This window comes from Heterodontus francisci, chromosome 14 (assembly GCF_036365525.1).
Source record: "Heterodontus francisci isolate sHetFra1 chromosome 14, sHetFra1.hap1, whole genome shotgun sequence".
Taxonomy (NCBI): Eukaryota; Metazoa; Chordata; class Chondrichthyes; order Heterodontiformes; family Heterodontidae; genus Heterodontus; species Heterodontus francisci.
The window spans coordinates 70004426-70031592 of record NC_090384.1 but is presented as its reverse complement, the minus strand read 5'-3'; the positions used below and the strand labels follow the sequence as shown (position 1 = coordinate 70031592).

Below are 27167 nucleotides of genomic sequence, written 5' to 3'. Positions count from 1 at the left end.
CTGTATGTCTCAGGTACTCATTGGATAAACCTGCTAATAAATTCACCGAGAAGCCTATTTATTCGTCAAATTTAATCATTAGAAAAGCAGTGGTACCGACTAACAAAATGCTGCACTTCAGGTAAGTGTTGTCTATCTTAAGAGATGTGAGCTCTTTTAGCAACTGTGAAAAGGGGTTCCTGCCAAAACACAGGGAATTGACATTATACTATGCTTCCAACAACCAGGTAACACCCAGTAGTTACACCAAGAACTGCAAATGAATAGTATGAAATAAAAACAAGAAATGCTGGAAATACTCAGCAGGTCTGGCAGCAGCTGTGGACAGAGAAGCAGAGTTGACGTTTCAGGTCAGTGACACTTCTTCAGAACTAGCAAATATTAGAAACGTAAACGGTTCTTGACAAATACATAAATAGGATGGGAATAGAGGGATACGGACCCCGGAAGTGCAGAAGGTTTTAGTTTAGGCAGGCATCAAGATCGGCGCAGGCTTGGAGGGCCGAATGGCCTGTTCCTGTGCTGTACTGTTCCGAGGAAGGGTCACTGACCCGAAACGTTAACTCTGCTTCTCTTTTCACAGATGCTGCCAGACCTGCTGAGTGGTTCCAGCATTTCTTGTTTTTATTTCAGATTTCCAGCATCTGCAGTATTTTGCTTTTATATTACTGTACTGTTCTTTGTTCTGTTCTTTGTTATAAGCAAGTAAAGCGGGGGTGGGGCAAGAGATAACAAAGGAGAAGGTATAAATAGGACAAGGCCACAGAATAGCTGACCGGAAGGTCGTGCAGCAAAGGCAAACAATATGTTAATTGTGTGTTGAAAGAAAAAGCATTAGTACAGATCGGGTGTAAACAGACTGAAAATTGAACAGCCGTAAGTACAAACATGAAAAAAAAAAGTGGGTAAGCAAACTGAACAAACTAAGATGAAATAAAACAAAATAAACACAAAAAAAATGTTAAAAAGGAAAAGAAAAAATAACTAAAAATAAAAATAAAATGGACCTCGTCATGCTCTGAAATTATTGAACTCAATGTTCAGTCCGGCAGGCTGTAGTGTGCCTAATCGGTAAATGAGATGCTGTTCCTCGAGCTTGCATTGATGTTCACTGGAACACTGCAGCAATCCCAGGACAGAGATGTGAGCATGAGAGCAGGGGGGAGTGTTGAAATGACAAGCAACCGGAAGCTCAGGGTCCTGCTTGCGGACTGAGTGGAGGTGTTCTGCAAAGCGGTCACCCAGTCTGCGTTTGGTCTCCCCAATGTACAGGAGACCACATTGTGAGCAGTGAACACGGTATACTACATTGAAAGAAGTACAAGTAAATCGCTGCTTCACCTGAAAGGAGTGTTTACGGCCTGGGATAGTGAAGAGAGAGGAGGTAACTGGACAGGTATTACACCTCTTGTGATTGCAAGGGAAGGTGCCATGGGAAGGGGACGAGGTGGTGGGGGTAATGGAGGAGTGGACCAGGGAGTCACGGAGGGATCAGTCCCTTCAGAATACTGACAAAGGAAGGGAGGGGAAGATGTGTTTGGTAGTGGCATCACGCTAGAGGTGGCGGAAATGGCGGAGGATGATCCTTTGGATATGGAGGCTGATGGGGTGGAAAGTGAGGAAAAGTATGGTTTGGTATTGGTACTGAATATGTCACAATGATTTTCCAGCTTTGTTACACTGATGAATGTATGAAGTTCAGTGAACTGTTAATGTTTACTGATACTGATTCAGAAACAATTGAAATTCCTCTGAGCATTGAAATACAGTTGCGGCTTGTGGTCAATGCAATGTGCCTTCACAACTGCATGATACTGAATCATTTCACTGTCTGAGCCCCACTATAATTCAGATCTACACCAACAGAATTTGAAATTCTGTCAGGCCAGTCAAATCAGGGGAAAATATACTCACTAAAAACAAATCATTTGTGGTCACAATAAACAAGTTAACAACATTTAAAGAAATTATTTGAAGCAGAACTCATGTGCCAGCCTTGACTTGGTGGTAGCAATGCCGCCTGAGTCAGGAGGTTGTTGGTTCAAGTCTACAAAAGGATTTGAGCACAGAATCTAGGCTGCCACCTCTCCCTTTGGATGAGGTCCAGTCGACCTCTCAGGTAGAAATAGAAGATCGAAGAGCAGAGAGGTTTTCCTGGAGTCCAGGCCAACATTTATCCCTCATCACCAAAACGGATTATCTGGACATTATTTCATTACTGTTTGTAGGACTTTGCTCTGCACAAATTGGCAGCCCTGTTTCCGACTGAGTAACTACACTTCAAAAAGTACTTAATTGGTTATAAAACATTTTGGGCCATCCAGAGGTCGTGAAAGGTGTTATATAAATTCAAGTTCGTTCTTTTACAATTCCAGCTAATCAGAAGAAAATTACAATATTTTCTTCCCAGTGAATAGCAATAGACTTTGAAACCCTGGTTGTGTTTTTCCTGCACTCTGTTCCTGGACTGCTGACATTTCTTTTTCAAAACCCATACCAACCAGAAACAATAGTTGCAAAGAAATGCTGAACATAAAACTAAATACTAACTTAGTTAATGTTCCTGGGACAAATTTCTCAGTAACAAAGGAAATCTTGGCTACCAGCTTAGAATAAGTACCTGCTTAATTTTCGGAAGCTTCCAGCAATACAATCTTCAACATATGCAGCTAGCTAAAATCTGTGATGTATATAGAGGGCAAAGTACATCGTGCTGAGTGGCTACTGATTTACTGATTAACACCTCAAGTCTACTGCACTGGGCTCTGCTACAGTGATTAACCTGGCCCACTTTCAAACTGAAATATAGTTTTTTTTTTAAAAGAGAGTCTGCTCCAATAGAGGAAAGTGCTTGATTTGATTTTTGATTTACTGAAACAGGCCCTTCGGCCCACCGAGTCTGTGCCGACCATTAACCACCCATTTATACTAATCCTACACTAATCCCATATTCCTACCACATCCTCACCTGTCCCTATATTCCCCTACCACCTACCTATACTAGGGGCAATTTATAATGGCCAATTTACCTATCAACCTGCAAGTCTTTTGGCTGTGGGAGGAAACCGGAGCACCCGGAGGAAACCCACGCAGACACAGGGAGAACTTGCAAACTCCACACAGGCAGTACCCAGAATTGAACCTGGGTCGCTGGAGCTGTGAGGCTGCAGTGCTAACCACTGCGCCACTGTGCTGCCCCACTGTGCTCTTTTTCCCTTTCCATAACTTCAAATATTTGCTTAACCCAATATTTTACACCATAGCCACAATCCTAGTTTAGTAGCACAAATTTGTAGTTAAAAGCACATTGTTTACCTACTGCATCTTTTCACTGTTGCATTTACTTATTTGCTGAGAATGCAGTGTCATGCAGTGTTTGAGCATCATTTGATTATGGGACAAAGCAGTAATGACTTTTAATTATTTGTTTCTAAGTGCTATCGTTTTGTATTTTATTTGAAGTAATCAATTTGAATGGAGGAACATACACAAAATCTGAGGAGACTCAAAAATATGACAAATGTTTAGTTTAAAAGAGAAATGTACAGTCTACTCTATAAAATCACAATATCAGTGCTCGACTGGAAAAGATGCTGTCATTTTCAGATTTGACTACACTGAGACTGCTGCACATTGCAGGAGCTTGAGGGACTTCTTTTGGATCCTGAGATATACTGAACTTCCTCAACTTAATTTGGTTTTCATTTGTACTGTATGTAAAGACTGAGGATAGATGTGCTTAGGTAAATTAGTTTTCATTGCTCAGATCTACTCAGAAACTTGAATTTACACGCCCTCTGGAGCTTTTAATGCAAAATTGTAGAAATTGGGTATAAAATCACATTAGGTGCAATAGGTGTAGAGTCCTGTGGGTTGTTACATCAGCTCAAATCAGCCACTTACTATTGAAATAATTTTTTGGTATACCTTCAAGTATGCTTCACTGCTGAAAATAAAAAATGCACAAAGTGCACTTATGCCCTTTGTATGAGTATCTTATTGCCGCTCTTGTTCTCCGAGTAGTGCAAACCCCAGTAGAGAACTACCAAGTTAAAAATTGTTCAGACTGTTGAGTCCACCTCTAGCAATGGCTCAGCAAAGGAGTAAAAATGCAGTGAACATAATATCCTAACTATGTATGTTATGATATCACAATGTATTGGACCGACTGCTTACACATATTGGCATGGGCCAGACAGCTCAGGTCAGCAGATGAAGTCCTACAGATAGATAAAATGTACACACCATAGAATTTAATCTTGAGAAGTGTGAGATGATGCATTTTGGGAGGACTAACAAGGCAAGGGAATATACAATGGACGGTAGGATCCTAGGAAGTACAGAGGGCCAGAGGGTCCTTAGTGTACTTGTTCATAGATCACTGAAGGCAGCAGCATAGGTAGATAAGGTGGCTGTGAAGGCATATGGGATACTTGCCTTTATTAGCTGAGGCATAGAATTTAAGAGCAGGGAGGTTATGATGGAGCTGTATAAAATGCTAGTTAGGCCACAGCTGGAGTACTGTGTACAGTTCTAGTCACCACACTATAGGAAGGATGTGATTGCACTGGAGAGGGTGCAGAGAAAATTTAGCAGGATGTTGCCTGGGCTGGAGCATTTCAGCTATGAAGAGAGACTGGATAGGCTAGGGTTGTTTTCCTTAGAGCAGAGAAGGCTGAGGGGGGACCTGATTGCTGCATACAAAATTATGAGGGGCATAGATAGGAAGAAATTTTTTTCCCTTAGCGGAGGGGTCAATAACCAGGGGGCATAGATTTAAGGTAAGGGGCAGGAGGTTAAGAGGGGATTTGAGGAAAAATTCTTTCACCCCAAGGGTGGTTGGAATCTGGAACACACTGCCTGAAGGGGTGGTAGAGGCAGGAACCCTCACAACATTTAAGAAGTATTTAGATGAGCACTTGAAACGCCATAGCATACAAGGCTACGGGCCAAGTGCTGGAAAATGGGGTTAGAATAGATAGGTGCTTGATGGCCGGCATGGATACGATGGGTCAAAGGGCCTGTTTCTGTGCCGTAGAACTCCATGACTCTAGGTTATACTGGTACGTCCTTGTGCATATACAGTAGTACTCTGAGTTTCAACATAAGCTTCAGCAACCTTGATGGCACGATTATTCAATTTCTATTATTTGCTATTAGTCAACATTTAAAAAGAGCAAAGGTTATTCTGGAACTCGAACATGGTTTCTGGAAGAAAATCTGATCAAGTTCATAAAGTAGTTACAAAATCGGATGTAAATCTGCTAGATATTATCTACCTTGGTTTTCAAAAGTTCTTCCATAAATTTAAAAACAAAAGATTGCTAAGCAATGTTGAGTCTTGTGGGATTGGCTGGCAGATTTAGCTTGGATAATGAAAAAAAAAGTATGAAGCAACAACATATTGGACAGAAATGGCATATTTGGCTCGGTTACAGGTGGAATGTCATTTGAAAGGTCACAGTGAATCAGAAAGTTTCAGTGAATTGCAAGCACACATCATACCAATTTCTCCACAGCTTTAGCTGGCCACATATCATACTGTAATGAGGTTCCATTGTATGGCTAAGGTTGGATTCCCAAGTTTCTTTTTGCGAAAAATAAACACGGAGCAGCAATTGGGCTCTACTGAGCAAAACAAGTATTGTTCAGCAGAACTGGGGCAAATAATAAACAATACAGAAAAATAGAAATGAGAGAAAAAGATAAAAGAGCAAAGGTTTAAACAAACTGAAGGACAGAATGCGATAAAAGTAAACACAAAGAAAAATGAAAAAAAGCAAGAAGTGACAGATCATGAAGCGTGTTGGGTAACAAAAACAAACAGGGGGAAGCGGGACAGAGTGGTTGGGAGAAGAAAAAGATGGTGAAAGAGAAAAAGATGGTGAAAGAGAAAAAGACAGTGAAAGAGAAAAAGACAGTGAAAGAGAAAAAGACAGTGAAAGAGAAAAAGAGCAAGTGAAAGGGGATGGGGGAGCTGAAGGGGGGCAGGAAGGGAGGGATGAGGAGAGAGGAAGAGCCAGATTGGAGGGAGGGGAGAGGGGATCAGACAGACTGGCAGGAGGAAGGAGGGGAAGAGTCAGACCCAGGGATTGGGGGGGGGGGGGGGGCTTGGCAGGGGAAGGAGGGGAATGAGCCAGACGGAGAGGAAAAGCCAAATGTGGGGGGAGGAGGGGACGACCCAGACTGGGAGAGGGGAGGGAAAGAGCCGGAGGGGGGAGCCAATTACAGGGAAGGACGGATAAAGGGAGATACAGAGCAAAATGGAGAGATAGAAAGACAGAGTAAAATAGAGAAAGACTACACAGAATGAGAGAGGAGAGAAATGAGGAGAGGAGTACCAACCTGATGGGGAAATGTCATTCTCCGTAGGGTTATCCATCCTAGCAGCTGGTGACCCATCATGATGTCCCCCTTCCAACAGGCTTCCATCCATTCCATGATCCTCCCCACCCTGCTGAAGTACAATAGAAGGGGGTGGTTCAGGTGTCTCGCTGCGCTCGTCCGAGTCCACTTCTTCACATTTAATGTCCATTAGTTCCTGAGGATGGTGAGAATGTGAAATACCATGTGGAGGAGAAGTAAGATGGTGGTGGTGGTGATGATGAATGTACCCATCTCCTGCTGCCAGAACACCTGGTGGTATCTGCTGTGTTATCACTGTGTTACCCACAGTACTATAACAAATATTTGGCCTGTTGGACAACACTCTGTCCATCACCTCAAAGAACTTCCAGGTCCTCCCTCCCCTACAGATTTTGTTGTTATCTTTAATTCTTCTGTATTCAAGTTTCATTTTTTTGATCTTCTCTCTGCACTGGTCTCCTGTTCTGTGTATACCCTTTTCCCTTAAGACTTCAGCGATCCTGTTGAAGACATGCTGGTTCCTCAGACAACTCTCCAACTCCATCTGAACGGACTCATCAGCCCAAAGCTGCAGCAACTCCACCACCTCAGGATCTGACCAATTACTCCCACGCTCATATTTTTTGCCTCGGAAATCCATTACATCTCATTAGGCTGAAAGACATTAACAAGACATTTTGAATACCTAGATAGAATGTCATTTTACTATTCAACATAACAAAACATAAGTAAATATTATCTGAAAATGTTTATGTTCACAATCAATCGTAATAAACCTCTTAAATAATCCAAGCTCCCTGTAGTATCTGTGTAATATGCATTTCTTAACTGTACTCAAAATACAAAAGCTATGTTCATCCAGATGATTTACATATACTTAGTAAAACTGTAGGAAAGTATAGCTTGTCTTCTATTTACATTACAAGTTTTCTTTAGAAGTAGGATCATTATAAAACCAATGTACTGTTAACCTATTATGGCTTCGAACAGAATTCATACATTTCCTAAAGATTCTTGGAAGCAGTGCAAAGAAAAGACTCAAGACTGATGCCTAATGTTCAGGGTCTGTTATGAGAAAAGAATCTAGAGATTTGGGCTTTTCAGCCAGGAAAAAAGGGCATCTGATAGGTGATCTTTAAGATGAATATAAGATTATTAAGAGAATAGAAAATGTAAATCCAGCACATGACATCAAATTAAACTGATACAGGTTCAACCAAATAAAAGTTAAATTTAGGAGTGAAATGAGGAACTTTGATGCACAAACAGTGACCAAAACTTGGAACGGACCCTTGCATAGAGTAGTGTAAGTGAAAACCAGGGACCATTTTAGTACCAATGGGATGCTGCAATGAGGGAAGGGGAACAGATTTTGTATTTCTCTCCTCCATATAATCCCAAAATGCTTCCTGTGGTCAAAAGAAGGAAGGTGGCTCCTTAGGAGAGAGTCACACTAGCAGCTAGGAGCAATCATTTGGTCATTGTTCGGCACACTTTTAGGCATCAATCTTATTTACATAGCTGCATAATCCACTTTCATAACTTGAACTACACCTGAAGGAATCATTTTCACCATCCCCCTTCAAAGCAAACCAATTGGAGGTAAATCCTAGTATCAGATTTTGCTGCTGTTTCTTGCAACCCCAAAAAGAAAACATTTAAAAATTCCATTAACCTATTAAAATCAGAATGAATGGGCGAGGGTTTGATTTTAAAGTGACGAATTGAATGTACTTATTTATTTCAACACTGTGAGCCATCGTGTGTGTATTTTTTTAATGGAAGCTGCTGTGAATGTAGATCCGCTTGAAGGTGCAGGCTCAGTCAAAGTGGGCTAGAGGGAGCGCTGCTGTGACTTTTTAAAAACTAGTTGGTTGCGTTGGGGATGAATGATGCCTGCGGTGCAGGAGCAGCAGGGTTGACAGACAGCTACTTGTTAAGAGATGACTGTCCACAATAACAGTGTAGCATTGTCTGCAACCGGCAACACTTCAAAGAAAAAGTTTGGCAACATCCGCACAGCAGAAAAAAAATGGAAACTGTCATCTTTAAAATGGGAAAAATAAAAATCCTTTGTATTTTTGACATTTCAGTTTTATGCAATATTTCGGAATGTAATTTGCCCTTTGTTTCAGAACCGTTACATCACCTGAAACACTTGTCATCAGATAAATATCCCAAGTACCAAATACACCGACCTCAGGCTTTATTTCCATCCGAGTTATCCCGGGTATATTTCGCCCGATTCCGCCGACTTTTCCCCAATTGGTCAGATGGTTATATTGGCCAGTCTACCTCATGAATTTGGTGTTCTACGAAGTCCTTGCTGGTTCTACCTTTATTTTCTAATAAAATATATGGATTGTTAACGCGATCCGACCTGGCCCAGACCCGGTTACACTGTCAATTCAATCAGGGCTTTCTCGAGAGAAGTGATTTGCATCCGGGTTGACGGCACATGCGTGCTGTCCTTATTCCGGGATAACTTTGGTCCGTGTCAGTCAGTGGCTGCTGTTGAACAAGAAGAGCCACTGGAAATAGAGCGAGAGAGACAGAGTGTGTGAGGGAGAAAGAAAGAGTAGAGCAGGCTGGCCAGCACTCAGACACACAGCACACCCCAATGGCAGGGACTGGGAGCACATCATCATCAGTGACAGAAAACACACTTTGGTTTAATTTGTACAAAATAGTTTAAGATTTTTTTCTCCTTCCTAGCTAGTTTGTATAGTTCTGCGACCAACTATGCCAGTTTATTTCTTGGCTGTCAGCTGGATTGTCAATTACGATCTCTGCCATACCATTAACAGTACCAAACATGAGTTGCCATCTGCTTTCTTTTTTTGGATTGGACACTTTTTGACTGTTAAGAAATTTCAGAAATGTAAACCAGACACCAAAAGCATTTCCTTAAAAAAAAGTTGATTGCCAATTTAATTCCCTCATGAAGTGAAGGCTCTCTTATGAAGTAGACCTGTCCCACAGGCCAGTCAAGTAACAGCCCAACATATTCACACTCACTAAATCATACCATTACATCCAATTTCCCAGAGTCCTACATCACCATCCCTGGCTATGTCCTGTTCCACTGGCAGGACAGACCCACCAGAGGTGGTGGCACAGTGGTATACAGTCAGGATGGAGTGGCCCTGTGAGTCCTCAACGTTGACTCTGGACCCCATGAAGCCTCATGGCATTAGGTCAAACATGGGCAAGTAAACCGCCTGCTGAGTACCAAGTACTGCCATGCCTCAGATGATGAATCAGTACTCCTCCATGTTGAACACCACTTGGGTAGCAGGGGCACAGAATGTACTCTGGGTGAGGGACTTCAACATCCAGCACCAAGAGTGGCTCAATAATACACTACTGATCGAGCTGGCCAAGTCCTGAAGGATATATCTGCCAGACTGGGCCTACAGCAGGTGGTGAGAGAACCAACAAGAGAGAAAAAACAATTTGACCTCACCCGCACCTATCTACCTGTTGCAGATGCATTTGTCCATGACACTATTGGTAGGAGTGACCACCGGACAGTCCTTGTGAAAACAAAGTCACATCTTCACAGGGAATCAAGGGATATGGCGAGCAGGCAGGAAAGTGGAGTTGAATCCTAAGATCAGCCATGATCATTTTGAATGGCGGAGCAGGCACGATGGGCCATATGGTCTACTCCTCCTATTTCTTGTGTTCACTGAAAATACCCTCAATCGTGTTGTGTGGCATTATTACAGTCCTAAATGGAATAGATTCAGAACAGATCTAGCAGCTCAAAACTGGGCATCCATGAAGCACTGTGGACCATCAGCAGCATCAGAATTGCATTCAACCACAATCTGTAATCTCATCGCCTGGCATATCCCTCACTCTACCATTACCACTAAACCAGGGGCACAACTCTGGTTAAATGAGGGGTATAAGGGAGCATGCCAAGAGCAGCACCAGGCATACCTAAAATGAGGTGCCAACCTGGTGAAGCTACAACACAGGAGGACTACATGCATGTCAAACAACAGAAGCAATAGACAGAGCAAAGTGATCAAGGTCAACAGATCAGATCAAAGCTCTGCAGTCCTGCCACAATCACTTGCAAATGGTGTGTCACAGAGTCATACAGCACATAAACAGGCCCTTTGGCCCATCGTGTCTGTGCCGGCTATCAAGCACCTATCTATTCTAATCTCATTTTCCAGCACTTGGCCCGTAGCCTTGTATGCTATAGCATTTCAAGTGCTCATCTAAATACTTCTTAAATCTTGTGAGGGTCCCTGCCTCTACCACCCCTTCAGGCAGTGTGTTTCAGATTCCAACCACCCTCTGGGTGAAAAATCTTTTCCTCAAAACCCCTCTAAACCTCCTGCCCCTTACCTTAAATATATGCCCCTGGTTACTGACTCCTCCGCTAAGGGAAAAAGTTTCTTCCTATCTAATCTATCAATGCCCCTCATAATTTTGTATATCTCAATCATGTCCCCCTCAGCCTTCTCTGCTCTAAGGAAAGCAACCCTAGCCATTTCAGTCTCTCTTCATAGCTGAAAAATTCCATTTGCCACTGCTCAGCCCATCTATATCATCCTGTAATCTAAGACTTTCCTCCTCACTATTTACGACACCACCAATTTTCATGTCATCTGCGAAATTACTGATCATACCTCCTATATTCACGTCTAAATCATGAATGTCAAAGGGATCCCATCCACCACCTTAAACATTCATTCCCTCCACAGTGGCAGCAGTGTATGTTATCTACAAAATGCACTGCAGCAACTCGCCAAGCCTCCTTCGACAGCATCTTCCAAATGCATGGCCTCTACCACCTAGAAGGACAAGGGCAGCATGGGTAGACCACCACATGCAAGTTCCCCTCTAAGCTACACACCCCATCCTGATTTGAAACTATTTTGCCATTCCTTCACTGTTGCTGGATCAAATCCTGGAACTCCCTTCATAACAGCATCGTGGGTGTATCTACACCACTTGGGGTGCAGTGGTTCAAGAAGCCAGCTCACCACCACCTTCTCAAGGACAACTTGGGATGGGCAATAAATGTTGGGATGCTCCCATCCCATGAACGAATAAAAAGACAGTAGAGGTCTTAACTATTTGTCATTGGCACTGAAGAACATATCAGAACATAAACTATGATCATATATTCTGTCCTGCTTCTCTTCTGCTCATTTAGTTTGGACTTGCAAAGGGTGGAAACCCTAATCTCCAGCACATGTGCAGAATGCTGGTAATCTATTACATATGTCTCTCATTATTATAGCTGGGCCAACTGGACAGGAAGACCATTTGGCTGTGTTTGGGGAGCCCATCCACGGCGGCGATCAGGAGGAAGAGCGGCCACATGGTCCCGGCAGCGGCTCCTGCTCACTCGGCGACTCCGCGCTGTTTCCACACAAATCTTCCCCACAATTCCGGCTCGGCTCCCGGATCCCGATCCCAATCCCAGAAGTAGTATACCATTGTAAAAGGGACAATGGTGGGAGCTGATGCAATGTTTTATTACCTGCACCCCCTCCCCCACCCCCCGCTCCCAGCTCACCCCCTTGCACCCCCTTTCCCCCACCCCCCACTCACCCTCTTCCCAGCTCCCTCCTTGCACCATCTTCCCCTCTCCCCTACCCCCTGCAGCCCCCCTCCCAGGTCCCCCCGCATCCCCTTCCCACCACACTCCTCCGCTTCGCACCCCCTCCCCCACACCGGCATCCACCTACCCCTATGTAGGGGCCCCAACAACCCCCCTGCCTTGTGGGCATCTCAGGAGAGACCAAGGCTAAGGGAGTAAACCCTAACAGAAAATCCGGAGCGAAACCCCGAAGGTGGTCATGTGTCACCTTTGGCATGTTACCGGCAGTTTCTGCAGCCATACTGGTGCCAAACGTCGTGCTCTGCACTCCTTTGGACCCCACCAGGAAGGCCAAGAGGGGGGTTTTGACGCTTGGGCAACTCACAACCTCCATACATACGCCCAGGCATGTGCCATGGAGAGGTCACTCCATAGTCGCCTCACAGCGACCAAATCAACACGGAAGGCAGCAGTTACGGGTTATAAGTCCAGCTCAATTGGCGTAGAGTTTGGGCGCCACGGGTTGCCTTTGTTGGTGGGAGAGGTCATCGCATCTCACTGGACAGCTACCGCCCGCCTCAAACCGGGCAGCCCCCGGTCAGTAAAGTTCTGTCCCGCCACAGTCCACCTGCTTCAATGGGTGCTTGGAGCTCAGGGTCATTACCCGACAAGTGGACTGTAACACCGCACCAAACAGCACGACCGAAAAAGGAAAGAAGGTACCAGCCCTTCGTTTTACAAGCTGGAATGTCAGAACTATGTGACCTGGCCTGTCGGAAGACCTTACACAAATCAACGATTCTCGGAAGACCGCCATCATCAACAACGAGCTCAGTAGACTCAATGTGGACATTGCAGCACTTCAGGAGACACGCCTCCCTGCGAGCGGATCTCTAAGAGAGCAAGACTACACCTGCTTCTGGCAGGGTAGGGATCCTGAAGAACCAAGACAGCACGGAGTGGGCTTCGCCCACTTGGAGGCACCCAAGATCACGTCGTTGACACCAGCTGGACCTCATCGTCACAAGGCGAGCCTCTTTAAACAGCGTTCAAATCACACGCAGCTTCCACAGTGTGGACTGCAACACCGACCACTCCCTGGTGTGCAGCAAGGTTAGCCTCAAACCAAAGAAGCTGCATCACTTCAAGCAGAAGGGCCACCTGCGCATCAACACTAGCAGAATTTCTCATCCACAGCTGTTACGTAAGTTTCTAAATTCACTTGTAAAAGCCCTCCAAAACACTCCCACAGGGGATGCAGGGACCAAGTGGGCCACATCAGAGACGCCATCTATGACTCAGCAATGACTACCTATGGCAATCGTGTAAAGCGGAATGCAGACTGGTTTCAATCTCACATTGAAGAGCTGGAACCTGTCATAGCCGCTAAGTGCATTGCACTGCTGAACTACAAGAAAGCCCCCAGCGAGTTAACATCCGTAGCACTTAAAGCAGCCAGAAGCGCGGCACAAAGAACAGCAACACCTATGTAGTCATATTCAGCTGGCCTCTGACACAGGAAATATCAGAGGAATGTATAATGACATTAAGAGAGCTTTTGGGCCAACCATGAAGAAGATTGCCCCCCTCAAATCTAAATCAGGGGACACAATCACTGACCAACGCAAGCAAATGGACCGCTGGGTGAAGCACTACCTAGAACTGTACTCCAGGGAGAATGTTGTCACTGAGACCGCCCTCAATGCAGCCCTGTCTCTGCCAGTCATGGATGAGCTGGACGTACAGCCAACAAAATCAGAACTCAGTGATGCCATTGATTCTCTAGCCAGCGGAAAAGCCCCTGGGAAGGACGGCATTACCCCTGAAATCATCAAGAGTGCCAAGCCTGCTATACTTTCAGCACTGCAGGAACTGCTTTGCCTGTGCTGGGACGAGGGTGCAGTACCACAGGACATGTGCGATGCCAATATCATCACCCTCTGAAAGAACAAGGGTGACCCCGGTGACTGCAACAACTACCGTGGAATCTCCCTGCTCAGCATAGTGGGGAAAGTCTTCGCTCGTGTCGTCTTAAACAGGCTCCAGAAGCTGGCTGAGCGTGTCTGTCCTGAGGCACAGTGTGGCTTTCGAGCAAAGAGATCCACCATTGACATGCTGTTCTCCCTTTGCCAGCTGCAGGAAAAACGCCGTGAACAACAGATGCCCCTCTACGTTGCTTTCATTGATCTCACCAAAGCCTTTGACCTCGTCAGACTACTAGAAAAGATTAGATGCCCACCAAAGCTACTAAGTATCATCACCTCATTCCATGACAATATGAAAGGCACAATTCAGCATAGCAGCGCCTCATCAGACCCCTTTCCAATCCTGAGTGGCGTGAAACAGGGCTGTGTTCTCGGACCTACACTGTTTGGGATCTTCTTCTCCTGCTGCTCTCACATGCATTCAAGTCTTCAGAAGAAGGAATTTTCCTCCACACAAGATCAGGTGGCAGGTTGTTCAACCTTGCCCGTCTAAAAGCGAAGACCAAAGTACGGAAAGTCCTCATCAGGGAACTCCTCTTTGCTGATGATGCTGCATTAACATCTCACACTGAAGAGTGTCTGCAGAGACTTATCGACAAGTTTGCGGCTGCCTGCAATGAATTTGGCCTAACCATCAACCTCAAGAAAACGAATATCATGGGACAGGACATCAGAAATGCCCCATCCATCACTATCGGCGACCACGCTCTGGAAGTGGTTCAAGAGTTCACCAACCTAGGCTCAACTATCACCAGTAACCTGTCTCTCGATGCAGAATTAAACAAGCGCATGGGAAAGGCTTCCTCTGCTATGTCCAGACTGGCCAAGAGAGTGTGGGAAAATGGCGCACTGACACGGAACACAAAAGTCCAAGTGTATCAAGCCTGTGTCCTCAGTACCTTGCTCTACGGCAGCGAGGCCTGGACAATGTACGTCAGCCAAGAGCGACGTCTCAATTCATTCCATCTTCGCTGCCTCCAGAGAATCCTTGGCATCAGGTGGCAGGAACGCATCTCCAACACAGAGGTCCTCGAGGCGGTCAACATCCCAAGCATATACACCCTACTAAGCCAGCGGCGCCTGAGATGGCTTGGCCATTTGAGCCGCATGGAAAATGGCAGGATTCCAAAGGACACATTGTACAGCGAGCTCGTCACTGGTACCAGACCCACCGGCCGTCCATGTCTCCGCTTTAAAGACGTCTGCAAACGCGACATGAAGTCCTGTGATATTGATCACAAGTCATGGGAGTCAGTTGCCAGCGATCACCAGAGCTGGCGGGCAACCATAAAGGCGGGGCTAAAGTGTGGCGAGTCGAAGAGACTTAGCAGTTGGCAGGAAAAAAGACAGAAGCGCAAGGAGAGAGCCAACTGTGTAACAGCCCCGACAACCAATTTTATCTGCGGCACCTGTGGAAGAGTCTGTCACTCTAAAATTGGCCTTTATAGCCACTCTAGGCGCTGCTTCATAAACCACCGACCACCTCCAGGCGCTTACCCATTGTCTCCCGAGACAAGGAGGCAAAAGAAGAAGAATTATAGTAACTGCACTCCAAATTCATTGTGTCAAGTACTTGGAGATCTTTTAAGGTGCTAGATAAATAAAAGCTTATTATTTCTGCAGCATCCGCAGTATTTTGCTTTTATTATTTCTGAAGTTCTGTACCCACCCCCCAGCTGAAAAGGTAAAACTGTGTGCTGGTGTTCTCTAATGCCACCAGCAATGGTAGTTAAAGGGTAGATGAGATGAAGTACTTGTTCCTCAATGGTCAGTTCCATCTTTAAGGATACATTGACACAAGTTTGCTAAACCTAATTTATGCCGCTCAGTATTCTCTTATGATCTAACATTTAAAGCACTGATCTAGTATTGTGTAATGAAGCAAGGTTAATTAGCAATGTCATAGTAAAAGATCCACTGGGAAACAGTGATCATAATACTAATGAATTCCATGTTAAGTTTGAAAGTGACATGCTCCAATCACAAACATGAATCTTAAACTTAAACAAAGCCAAATGCATAGGCATGAGGGGAGAGCTGGCTGAGGTAAATTGGGTAAATAGACTAAAAGGTATGACAGTAAATGAACAGTGGGAAACTTTTAAAGAAACAATTCAAAATGTTCAACATGTCTACAGGCCCTGCATGATATACTTGCAGATGTCCAGGCGCCAGTGTCAGAGGTGACTGCGGATGTCCAGAGAAGTGGTGACACATCTCTGTGCACTGCTGAATGAGGACCTGCAGCCGATGGGGTTTGCTGGACACCCTATGCCCGTAGCCTTCAAAGTCACCACGGTTCTGAACTTCTACGCCTCCGCATCATTCCAGGGACATTTCACAGTCAGCAGTGCACCACAGTATCAGGGAGGTCACCGATGCTTTGTACAGGATGGCCGGTGACTATGTGCGCTTCGGGACAGACCCTGAGAGTCAGCATCAGAGGGCCCTCAGATTTGGGGCCATCGCGGGATTCCCACAGGTGCAAGGGGTCATCGACGGCACACATGTGGCCATCGCGGCTCCAGCTGGACAACCAGCTGCATACCTGAACAGAAAGGACTTCTACTCACTCAACGTGCAGCTAGTATGTGACCACAGGAAACGCTTCATGCAAGTGTGTGCCCACTTTCCAGGCAGCTGCCATGACTCATTCATCCTGCACCAGTCCAGGTGTCAATGCTCTTCACTGCACCGGCTCAGATCCAAGGGTGGATTTTTGGGAACAAGGGCTACCCCTTGCAGACATGGCTCCTGACGTCGAAGAGAAACCCCACCAGTAATGCAGAGGAGAGATACAACGCCTGTCACGGCTCAACACGAGCTACCATCAAGCAGGCCATCGACATGCTGAAGATGCGCTTCCGCTGCCTGAATAGACCAGGTGGGGCCCTACAGAAAGGGTTGTGCGCATCTTTGCTATATGCTGTACCCTGCACAACTTTGCAATACAGAGGACGGAGGCCTTGCAGGATGATGAGAGACGGGAGCAGGAAACATCCTCAAACGATGAGGACACAGAGGAGGTGCAGCAGCATAAGCGCATGGGATGACGAAGAACATTGATGCAGTGCAGACAGGGTGAGCAGCGAGCAACAGATGCATGACAATGTCTTATTGCTGAGCGCTTCCACAATCCCTGAGGTGCACAATATGCTTCTCATGTCACACATCACTATGCTGCATCTGGTAGGCAGTCTTCTGCACCTGTGACATCTGTGTCTCCACCATTACTGGCAGCAGATGACTGAGCCATTGCCCATGCGACTGCATCTGTGTAGTGCCACATCACGCATACTGGCATGGCGATGATGTTGTTCCATACATTGGCATTTCTCTCAGGTCAATGATGTAATGGGAGGAGACATAGTCAGCATGCGTCATTCACACAGTAAAAAGGAGACACCTGTTGGAAAAGCACATTTAGTGAGAAGGAATTAATACATTGACGTGTCACCTGTGATAACCCATCTGTGTCATGGTGTCTTTTTGAAAAGTTTGCAGGTGCTCCTTTGCAGTGCAACCTCTGCACTAGCAGCTTGACTGGAGGCAGGCTACTGATCAGGACGTCCTTTGGCTTTGGATGACTTGAGCAGTCATCCTCTGGGCACACAAGGTCTGGAGGGCTCCGGCTGCTGGTACTGGACTCACCGGCGGAGGCGCTGAGGAGCCGGTGTTCACATTGGAATCACATTGAGGGGAGACCCCAGATATGGACTGCTGGCTTGCCTCCCCCCCCCCCTCAAGGCTCGTAGGAACCTCACTGCTCTCCTAAGAAGGACCAGGAGCAGAGACACTCTCCAGGCCCCTTGCCTCTCTCTCACCTAGTCACTGCTGCATCCAGCTCATGTCTGAGGCAAGGGTTTGCAGGTCAGCGCGCATCTGTGGAATGTGGCTCTCCATGAGGTTTGCCATCCTCTCCATTGAGGAAGCATGCGCTCATATGCCTGGGACACGGCAGATGTCGAAGCCTGGATGGACTCCCCCATCATCCTCTTATGGTTGTGCGTGGCTTCTGGCATCTCTGCCAGATCTTGCCTTACCTCTCCCTGCAATTCCAGCATGCCTGTGCTGTCGATACCAGAGGATCATCATCAACCTCGGGCTCAGCATGGGCCTGGCCACCGATAGCCCTCCAGGCATTGCCTGACTCAGCCTCAGCCAGCTGTTTGGGTGCGTGTATGGTGCTGTCACCAGCTTGTGACCCAGACTCTGAAGTTGAATGGAGTCCCACCGAGGTGAGTGTATCTGCACTGGTGGAAAGTGCGAGAGTGTCATGGGACGCTGTGTGTCCTCTGAGACTGTCTCTTCCTCTGAGGCACTGGAACACTCCAGGGCCTCCAATGCCAACTCGGAGCGTTGCCCTGCAAGATGCAATGTGAAGAGCACAGTTTTAGGTTCACTGGTGTACATATCACTAATATGACAGCATTGTGTCCACAAATGAAATGTTTTGACTTATCATTGCATTTGTCAAAGAAATGTATGTTCACCCGGGATCCCAAGTTCCATCTCTGAAAGTTTCTGTGCTGGCCAACTAGCTTGAGGGCCTCCTCCTCAGCTTGGGATAGTGGTCGGATGTCTCCCTCACATTGTGCGCCCTCTTTGCTGGAACAAACATTTAAATATGGCACCAGCACCTGCTGACTTGTCAGCTGACAATATCTCCTTCAACAATGAAATTACTGCTTCAGAAGTTTGACCCTGTAGTTGCTTGACTTCTATCCATCTTGAGTAATAGTTCACTACAGTCAAGAACATTTTAATTTGATGTTCAAAAAGGTCCATCCCAAGATAGTCCCATGGTCTTGATGGAAATGAAGATGACATCAATGGTTCTCTTGTCTCCTGATGATAAATAGCACAAGTAATACATCTTAATATAATCTCTTCTCGCGATTTTGAGAGACCTAGCCACCAAACAGGATTTCTTGCTCCAGCTCGACATTTTGTGATGCCCAAATGTCCTTGGTGCAATCTTTGTAGTCTGTCTAATCTCAGAACTCTTGGGATGACTAATCTCTCATCATAGATGAGTAAATCATCAACTACACTGAAATGTCCTCGCTGTTCGCAGTACTGCCTGAGAATAGGATTGTGTGGCGTGTATGCTGGCCTTCCTTTAACGCAGTATTCCCTGACTTGAGCACATTCTTCATCAGATTTCTGTGCATCGCTGATTTCGGTCAATCTCTGAGTTGTGGCTGGTAGAGTTGTGGTTGTTGTCGATGCAAAGGCTCCTACCTCCTCAATAAGGGATACATCACCTTGTTCAGGTCTTGCAACTGGGATACGAGTCAAAGCATCCACTGTGATCTGCTGCTTTCCTGGAACATACTCTGTCTTTGCACCAAACCTCATCATCCTCAGTCTGAATCTTTGTACTCGTGGAGGCGTCTTTGCTAACTCCTTTGCATTTAAGAGTTACCAATGGTTTGTGTCTGTCTCTATCTTGAAGCTAAGGCTGATAACATAATCTGCAAACTTTTCACAAGCCTATGTAGCCACTAATGCTTCTTTCTCTATCACTGCATATTTCTGTTCAGTCTCGGTTAGTGAAAGGGATGCATAGTAAACTGATCTGTGCTTTCCATCTGTCTGTATCTGAAACAGTACAGCTCCTAGTCCTGTAAAATATGCATCTGCAGCAATGATAGTGGGTGGCTCTGGGTCATAGTGAGCTAACACATCAGGTGATTTCAGCATTTCCTTGATTTTCTCAAAAGATCTCTCTGTGCTACTTCCCAACACCATGTATTGTCCTGTCTTAACAATTGGCGTAGTGGCTCATTGACTACAGCTAGGTTGGGCATAAACTTTCCAACTTGATTCACCCTACCCGTAAATCTCGGTTGCTTGGTCACGTTCCTAGGAGTTGGAAACTCCTTGATTGCTCTTGTTTTCTGCGGATCAACTCTTACACCAGATCCATCTACAATATGTCCAAGGATATTGACAATCAGCTGTAAGAACTCACTTTTGTTATTGATAGTAAGTCCTGCTTTCTCTAAGCATTGCAGCACTGCTTTCACTCTAGTGTAAGTTCTCTGAGTGGATCCATGGATCAGGATATCATCCATTTGACATACAACTCCATCTCATCTTTCTAGGATGCTTGACCTTGTACCCTGGAAGATTTCAGGTGCTGACGTGATAATAAAGGGTAGTCTGTTAGAACAGAACCTTCCAAATGGGGTAATGAAAGTTGTGAGCAACTTAGACTCTTCATCGAGGGGTGGTTGCCAAAAACCATTTTATGCATTCAGCTTTGTGAAGATTGAACTCTTCCCCAGTTTAGCTAAACTCTTATCTACAGATGACATTGGATGGACTTCAGGTCCAAATGCTTTCTTTAGCTGTGAGATCAACACAAATTCTAATTGATCCGTTTGGTTTTTGTATGGAACCATACCTGAACACCAGCTTGTAGGCTCTGTCACAGGTGAAGTACCTCCTTGCTTCACCATAGAATCAATTTTTTTTTATCTTTGACATGAGTGGGTGAGGAACTTTCCTGGGCGTAAATAGCCACACTGGCTTTGCTTCTAGCCATAGGGTTTTATGGTATGCTGGCTTCAGCTTTCCTAGTCCTGTGAACAGCTTTGGGAATTCACTCTAAAATTTCTGGGCTGATCTTCTCTGCTTTCCAATTCCTCCACTCTGCAAAGCAAATGCGAGTTGGTGCAAGCTTTTCTGCTCAAAAGAGAACAATTTTGATTTACAATCACATTTCAGGTTTCTGTGATTTCTTTTTCCTGGTATTGGAAAGTTGCCTTCAGTTCTCCTGTAACTTTATGTTCTATACCTCCTGCTCCGTATAATTTCTTGCCTGATGGCTGAAGAATGCTCTTCTCGAACCACGGTTTGGCATCGGAAAGAACCGAAACTGCTGCTCCAGTATCCAATTTAAAATGTGCCTGGTTTCCCTCTACAAGAATCACTGCGCTCCAGCAACTTCCACTTGGTTCTTGGATCTGTCCCAGAAAAGGTATTTCAACATTGTGGATATCCTCCACTTTGTGGATCTTCCCAGTTTTCAAGGGTTTCCCTTTCTGTATGTTCTGTACTTTTTTTTGCTAAGGCACACCACCTGGAAGTGGCCCATCTTCCTGCACGAATGGCTTTCAGCCTCTTTGGAGGGACGGTTTTCCCACCTATGTCTCTCTCGGTCACACCCACTGCATTTAGCTATTACTGCCGTTAGATACTCCTCCTGTCTCCCTTACTTTTTACCGCCATCTTTCCCTTTCTTTTGCTTAGCAAACTCAATTGGATTGGCTGTCCTTAAGAGAGGACTCTCCCTGTCACCTTGGACCACAGATCGTTTCTGTTTCCTGACCTCCACTTGTCTGCTCAGTTGGATTGCCTTTGCTGGGGATTAGATCATCTCTTGACTGCAAGTGATCAGACAAGGCAACATCAAAAACTCCTACAACAATTCTATCCCTGATGAGCTTGTCCTTCAAGCTGCCATACTCACAGTCTTCTGCAAGTTTGTATAAGTTGTTTATAAATGCACCAACACTTTCCCCTTGCCGCTGAATGCGTTTGTTAAATTTGGTGCACTCCACGATGATATTCTTTCTCAAATTAAAATATACATCGAGTGCTTTGATTACTTGGTCGTACGTGGCTTTCTCTTCATTGATACTTTGTGAGAGTATCATCCGCACAGTCACCCATCGCATATAACAGTGTACGGACCTGTTCACTGCTTGGTTTAGTAGCTAAACCTCATGCAGTGTGATACCTGGCAAATCTTCGATATCATTTCAGCCATGCCTCGGCTTGATTTAGGCTTGCGACTTTTTCAAAGTTTTCCGGTAAAGGTGGGGACTTTTGTATCATTCTAGTTTACTGTTGACAGCATATAATATTCTGCTTACTCTTAGACTGGTACAGAATATCTGAAGAGTAAGATGGGTTAAAAGAAATGGGAGCTTTATTCAACACGTCTTACTGCTATGGTGTATATCTTTCAAACCTATACACAAGGGATCCACACACATGGTGCTACACCATTTCCTGTGATGAGGTATAAAGCATGATTAGCATATTTAAAGCAGCCCTTTCCTATCCTGAGTGGTGTGAAACAGGGCTGTGTTCTCGCACCCACACTTTTTGGGATTTTCTTCTCCCTGCTGCTTTCACATGCGTTCAAATCCTCTGAAGAAGGAATTTTCCTCCACACAAGATCAGGGGGCAGGTTGTTCAACCTTGCCCGTCTAAGAGCGAAGTCCAAAGTACGGAAAGTCCTCATCAGAGAACTCCTCTTTGCTGACGATGCTGCTTTAACATCTCACACTGAAGAATGCCTGCAGAGTCTCATCGACAGGTTTGCGTCTGCCTGCAATGAATTTGGCCTAACCATCAGCCTCAAGAAAACGAACATCATGGGGCAGGATGTCAGAAATGCTCCATCCATCAATATTGGCGACCACGCTCTGGAAGTGGTTCAAGAGTTCACCTACCTAGGCTCAACTATCACCAGTAACCTGTCTCTAGATGCAGAAATCAACAAGCGCATGGGTAAGGCTTCCACTGCTATGTCCAGACTGGCCAAGAGAGTGTGGGAAAATGGCGCACTGACACGGAACACAAAAGTCCGAGTGTATCAGGCCTGTGTCCTCAGTACCTTGCTCTACGGCAGCGAGGCCTGGACAACGTATGCCAGCCAAGAGCGACGTCTCAATTCATTCCATCTTCGCTGCCTTCGGAGAATACTTGGCATCAGGTGGCAGGACCGTATCTCCAACACAGAAGTCCTCGAGGCGGCCAACATCCCCAGCCTATACACACGACTGAGTCAGCGGCGCTTGAGATGGCTTGGCCATGTGAGCCGCATGGAAGATGGCAGGATCCCCAAAGACACATTGTACAGCGAGCTCGCCACTGGTATCAGACCCACCGGCCGTCCATGTCTCCGTTATAAAGACGTCTGCAAACGCGACATGAAATCGTGTGACATTGATCACAAGTCGTGGGAGTCAGTTGCCAGCATTCGCCAGAGCTGGCAGGCAGCCATAAAGACAGGGCTAAATTGTGGCGAGTCGAAGAGACTTAGTAGTTGGCAGGAAAAAAGACAGAGGCGCAAGGGGAGAGCCAACTGTGCAACAGCCCCAACAAACAAATTTCTCTGCAGCACCTGTGGAAGAGCCTGTCACTCCAGAATTGGCCTTTATAGCCACTCCAGGCGCTGCTTCACAAACCACTGACCACCTCCAGGCGCGTATCCATTGTCTCTCGAGATAAGGAGGCCCAAAAGAAGAAAGAAAAAGAAGAAGAAAAAGCAGTAACAACCCAATGTCCAGTCGACCACATTATACTGCAATAATGTGTAAACAAAACTGAAAAATATATCATGGCACTTAAGAGATTGCTTTCGATTGCCATGGTTGCAGGTTTAGATTCTAGGACTACCTTACTGTCGAAGTTGCCAACATCTGTGAGGGTTTTTATCTATTTTGAAATAGGTTGCAAGATGAGATGCCATGGAACAGTGATGATTCGTCCTTGAAGAAACATTATCAACTCACATTTCTCACTTGTTTGCCAGAAATTCCCACTACGTTCAAACTGTCCTTTCAATAGTATCTGGCATTGGGACATTGATCAAATCCTTCATATGTTCTGAAATCATGTGATTTGTATAGAGTTTGAACAGTGTTTAAAGCTGTCAGTCATACAGAAACAACAAAATGAAGGTCAAACTCTTTAAACGCTTCACAAATGTTACTGAAAATACTATTATATTGAGACTGCTTGCCAATTTTGGATAAAACTGATTGCTTTTTAATAAAATCCTCCTTTCCTATCAGCTAGTCTTACTTAGAACCATAGTTCTGCATCGCAATCTTGTTCTACAAGTATATATTTCACAATGCAAAGCCACACACCAAATTCAGCTTCCACAATGATGCTGGTTAGCACAGGCAAGGGAATATTGATGTAGGTAATCAAAGAAATAAATTTAAATACAAACTCTGGGGACCTAAAGATGCCAATTTATACATATATATAAATAAATATATATCTTGAATATTTTTTAAATGTGGGAAATGAGTTTTAAGCAATGACACAGACTGGATTTGGATAGCATATACAAAACCCACTGAACTTCATTTAAAACTTTATGACGTCATTCAAGCAACCTGACAGTAATTCTCAGCCCTCAGTTACTGGTTCTGTCATGTAAGTTACAAGACGAATATCATTATGTTACAGCACATTTATTCACAGAGGTATTGTTTTCAAATTCTGTTGTAACATCATTGATATAAATTCTTGCAGACTTTGGGGGAGTAAAATTGTATCCTATCTATCAAAGCAGCTGTGAAATATAGCCCTTAAAAGATTAAAACCAAATGAAAACATTGTTGGAGATAGTTCTTTAAATTTTAGGAACTTTGGAAGATTGATAAGGAAGGTAAAATTAGAGTACGAGAGAAAGCTAGCTAGAAATATAAAGACAGATAGTAAGAGTTTTGATAGATATTTTAAAAAGAGTTAACAAAGGGAGCGTTGGTCCTATACAAAATGAGTCTGGGTAATTAATAATGGATAATAAGGAGAAGGCAAATGAATTGAACAGGTATTTTGCATTGGTCTTCACTATTGAGGATACAAGTAACATCCCAGTATTAGCTGTAAGTCAGGAAATGGAAGGGAGGGAGGAACTCAAGAAAATTACAATCACCAGGGAAGTGGTACTGAACAAATTGTTGGAGCTGCGGGCTGACAAGTCCCCGGATCCTGATGGACTTCATGCTAGGATGTTAAAAGAAGTGGCTAGTGACATAGTTGATGCGTTAGTTTTAATTTTCCAAAATTCCCTAAATTCAGGGAAGGTTCCTTTAGATTGGAAAATAGCGAATGTAACTCCTTTATTCAAAAAGGGAGGGAGACAGAAAGCAGGAAACTCCAGGCCAGTTAGCTTAACATCTGTCTTAGGGAGACCGAAGCTATTAGAAGCTATTATTAAAGATGTTATAGCAGGGCATTTAGAAAAAAATCAAGGTAATCAGGCAGAGTCAACATGGTTTTGTGAAAGGGAAATCGTGTTTAACCAATTTATTGGAGTTCTTTGAGGGAGTTACATGTGCTGTGGATGAAGGGGAACAGGTATATGCATTGTACTTAGATTTCCAGAAGGCATTTGATAAGATGCCACAACAAAGGTTATTGCAGAAAATAAAAGCTCATGGTGTAGGGGGTAGCATATTGGCATGGATAGAAGATTGGTTAGCTAACAGGAATCAGAGAGAAGGCCTAAATGGATCATTTTCTGCTTGGCAGGATGTAACGAGTGGTGTGCCACAGGGATCTGTCCTTGGGCCTCAACTTTTTACACTTTATATAAATGACTTAGATGAAGGGACCAAAGGTATGGTTGCTAAATTTGTTGATGACACAAAGATAGGTGGGAAAGTAACTTGTGAAGAGGACATAAGGAGGCTACAAAGGGACATAGATAGGTTAAGTGAGTGGGCAAAGACCTGGCTAACTGAGTATAATGTGGGAAAGTTGGAAATTGTCCACTTTGACAAGAAGAATAAAAATGAAGCATATTATCTAAATGGTGAGAGATTGTGGAGCTCTGAGATGCAGAGGGACCTGGGTGTCCTAGTGTATGAATCGCATAAGGTTAGTAAACAGATACACCACGTAATTAGGAAAGCTAACAGAATGTTATCGTTTATCATGAGGGAAATTGAATACAAAAGTAGGGAGGTAATGCTTCAGCTATACAGGGCATTGGTGAGATCACATCTGCAGTACTGTGCACAGTACTGGTTTCCTTATTTAAGGAAGAATGTAAATGCGTTGGAGGCAGTACAGAGAAGGTTTACTAGACTAATACCTGGAATGGGTGGTCTGTCTTACGAGGAAAGATTGGACAGGCTAGGCTTGTATCCGCTGGAATTTAGAAGAGTACGAGGCAACTTGATTGAAAGATATATGATCCTGAGGGATCTTGACAGGGTGGATGTGGAAAGGATGTTTCCCCTTGTGGGAGAATCTCAAACTAGGGGTCACTGTTTAAAAATAAGGGGTCACCCATTTAAGACAGAGATGAGGAGAATTTTTTTCTTTCAGACGGTCATGAGTCTTTGGAATTCTCTTCCTCAAAAGACAGTGGAAGCAGAGTCTTTGAATATTTTTAAAGCAGAGGTAGATAGATTCTTGATAAGCATGGGGGAGGAAGGTTATTGGGGGTAGGTGGAAATGTGGAGTAAACAGTTCAGCCATGAACTTATTGAATGGTGGAGCAGGCTCGAGGTGTCGAGTGGCCTACTCCTGCTCCTAATTCGTATATTCATATGTTTGCATGTATGTTAAAGAGCTCACTTGGGAAGCTCGCTGCACTCTCCCCACTCTGTCAATGTGCACTGCACTCAGTGGACTCTCCCCACACTCACCAAGACAATTAATTTAAGGGTAACTGATTTGTGTATTTTATTCAAACCAGTTTCTAAACATGAAGCAGTAAATTATAGCCGAGTGTTTAATTTTTAGTCAACCCTTAAGGTACCTTTGTTCAACAAAACCCATTTGCAGTCTCTTTATTAAAGTTAAAGCAATGGTGTCCAACTACAGCCCATGAAACCGAGGCATACTGTCATGAATATCCCCATGATTGGGATAATGGGCTAGAATTTCTTCTGTTTGCCACTAGGGATTCACCTAATGAGTCCTTTTGCATTAGTTTATGGACATGAGATAAGAGGTCCTAATTAAAGTTTTTAGAACAGAGGGACGAATCTTCTGTGTTAGATTATGTCTTCATGTTTCAGGAGTGGCTCACGAGAGCCTGCAAAGTGCCTCAGGAACACCTGAAAGCTTCACAAACAACCATGAAGAAATGGGCAGACAAGCATGCCAAGACCCGAACATTTCAACCAGGGGATGAGGTGTTCGTATTACTTCCTTTACAGGGTGAACCACTGAAAGCACAGTTCAGTGGTCCATATAAAGTGGTCAAAAGAATTGATAGAGTAAATTATTTGATTGACACACCAGGTCGCCAGAAAAAGAATCGGTTGTGTCAGATGAATATGCTGAAACAATATCACCACTGGGAGGAAGATAAGCAAGAACAGGTATATCAGGTAGTAGAGACAATGAAGGATGAAAGGGATAGTGAGGATGTGGCAGAAGGAGGCCTAGACCATTCTTAAATTGAACCTCCTAACATCCGGTTAGCTAATACTGAATTGTTAGAGAGATTGGACACTATGCTTTCATAT

The 27167-nt window shown here is 44.6% G+C and overlaps 1 protein-coding gene across 1 annotated transcript in view; it reads right to left on the bottom strand.

Annotated features, from left to right (window-relative positions):
• The window catches only part of LOC137376913 (uncharacterized), a 158162-nt gene extending 149356 nt beyond the window's left edge, over window positions 1–8806 (bottom strand). Inside the window, exons 1-2 of the mRNA XM_068045868.1 lie at window positions 8565–8806; window positions 6346–7020 (exon numbers count right to left, since the gene is read on the bottom strand). Coding sequence (XP_067901969.1) covers window positions 6346–7006 — 661 coding nt within the window. The 5' untranslated portion in view covers window positions 7007–7020; window positions 8565–8806. The remainder of the gene's footprint in view (window positions 1–6345; window positions 7021–8564) is intronic.
• Between the last annotated feature and the right edge of the window lie 18361 nt (window positions 8807–27167).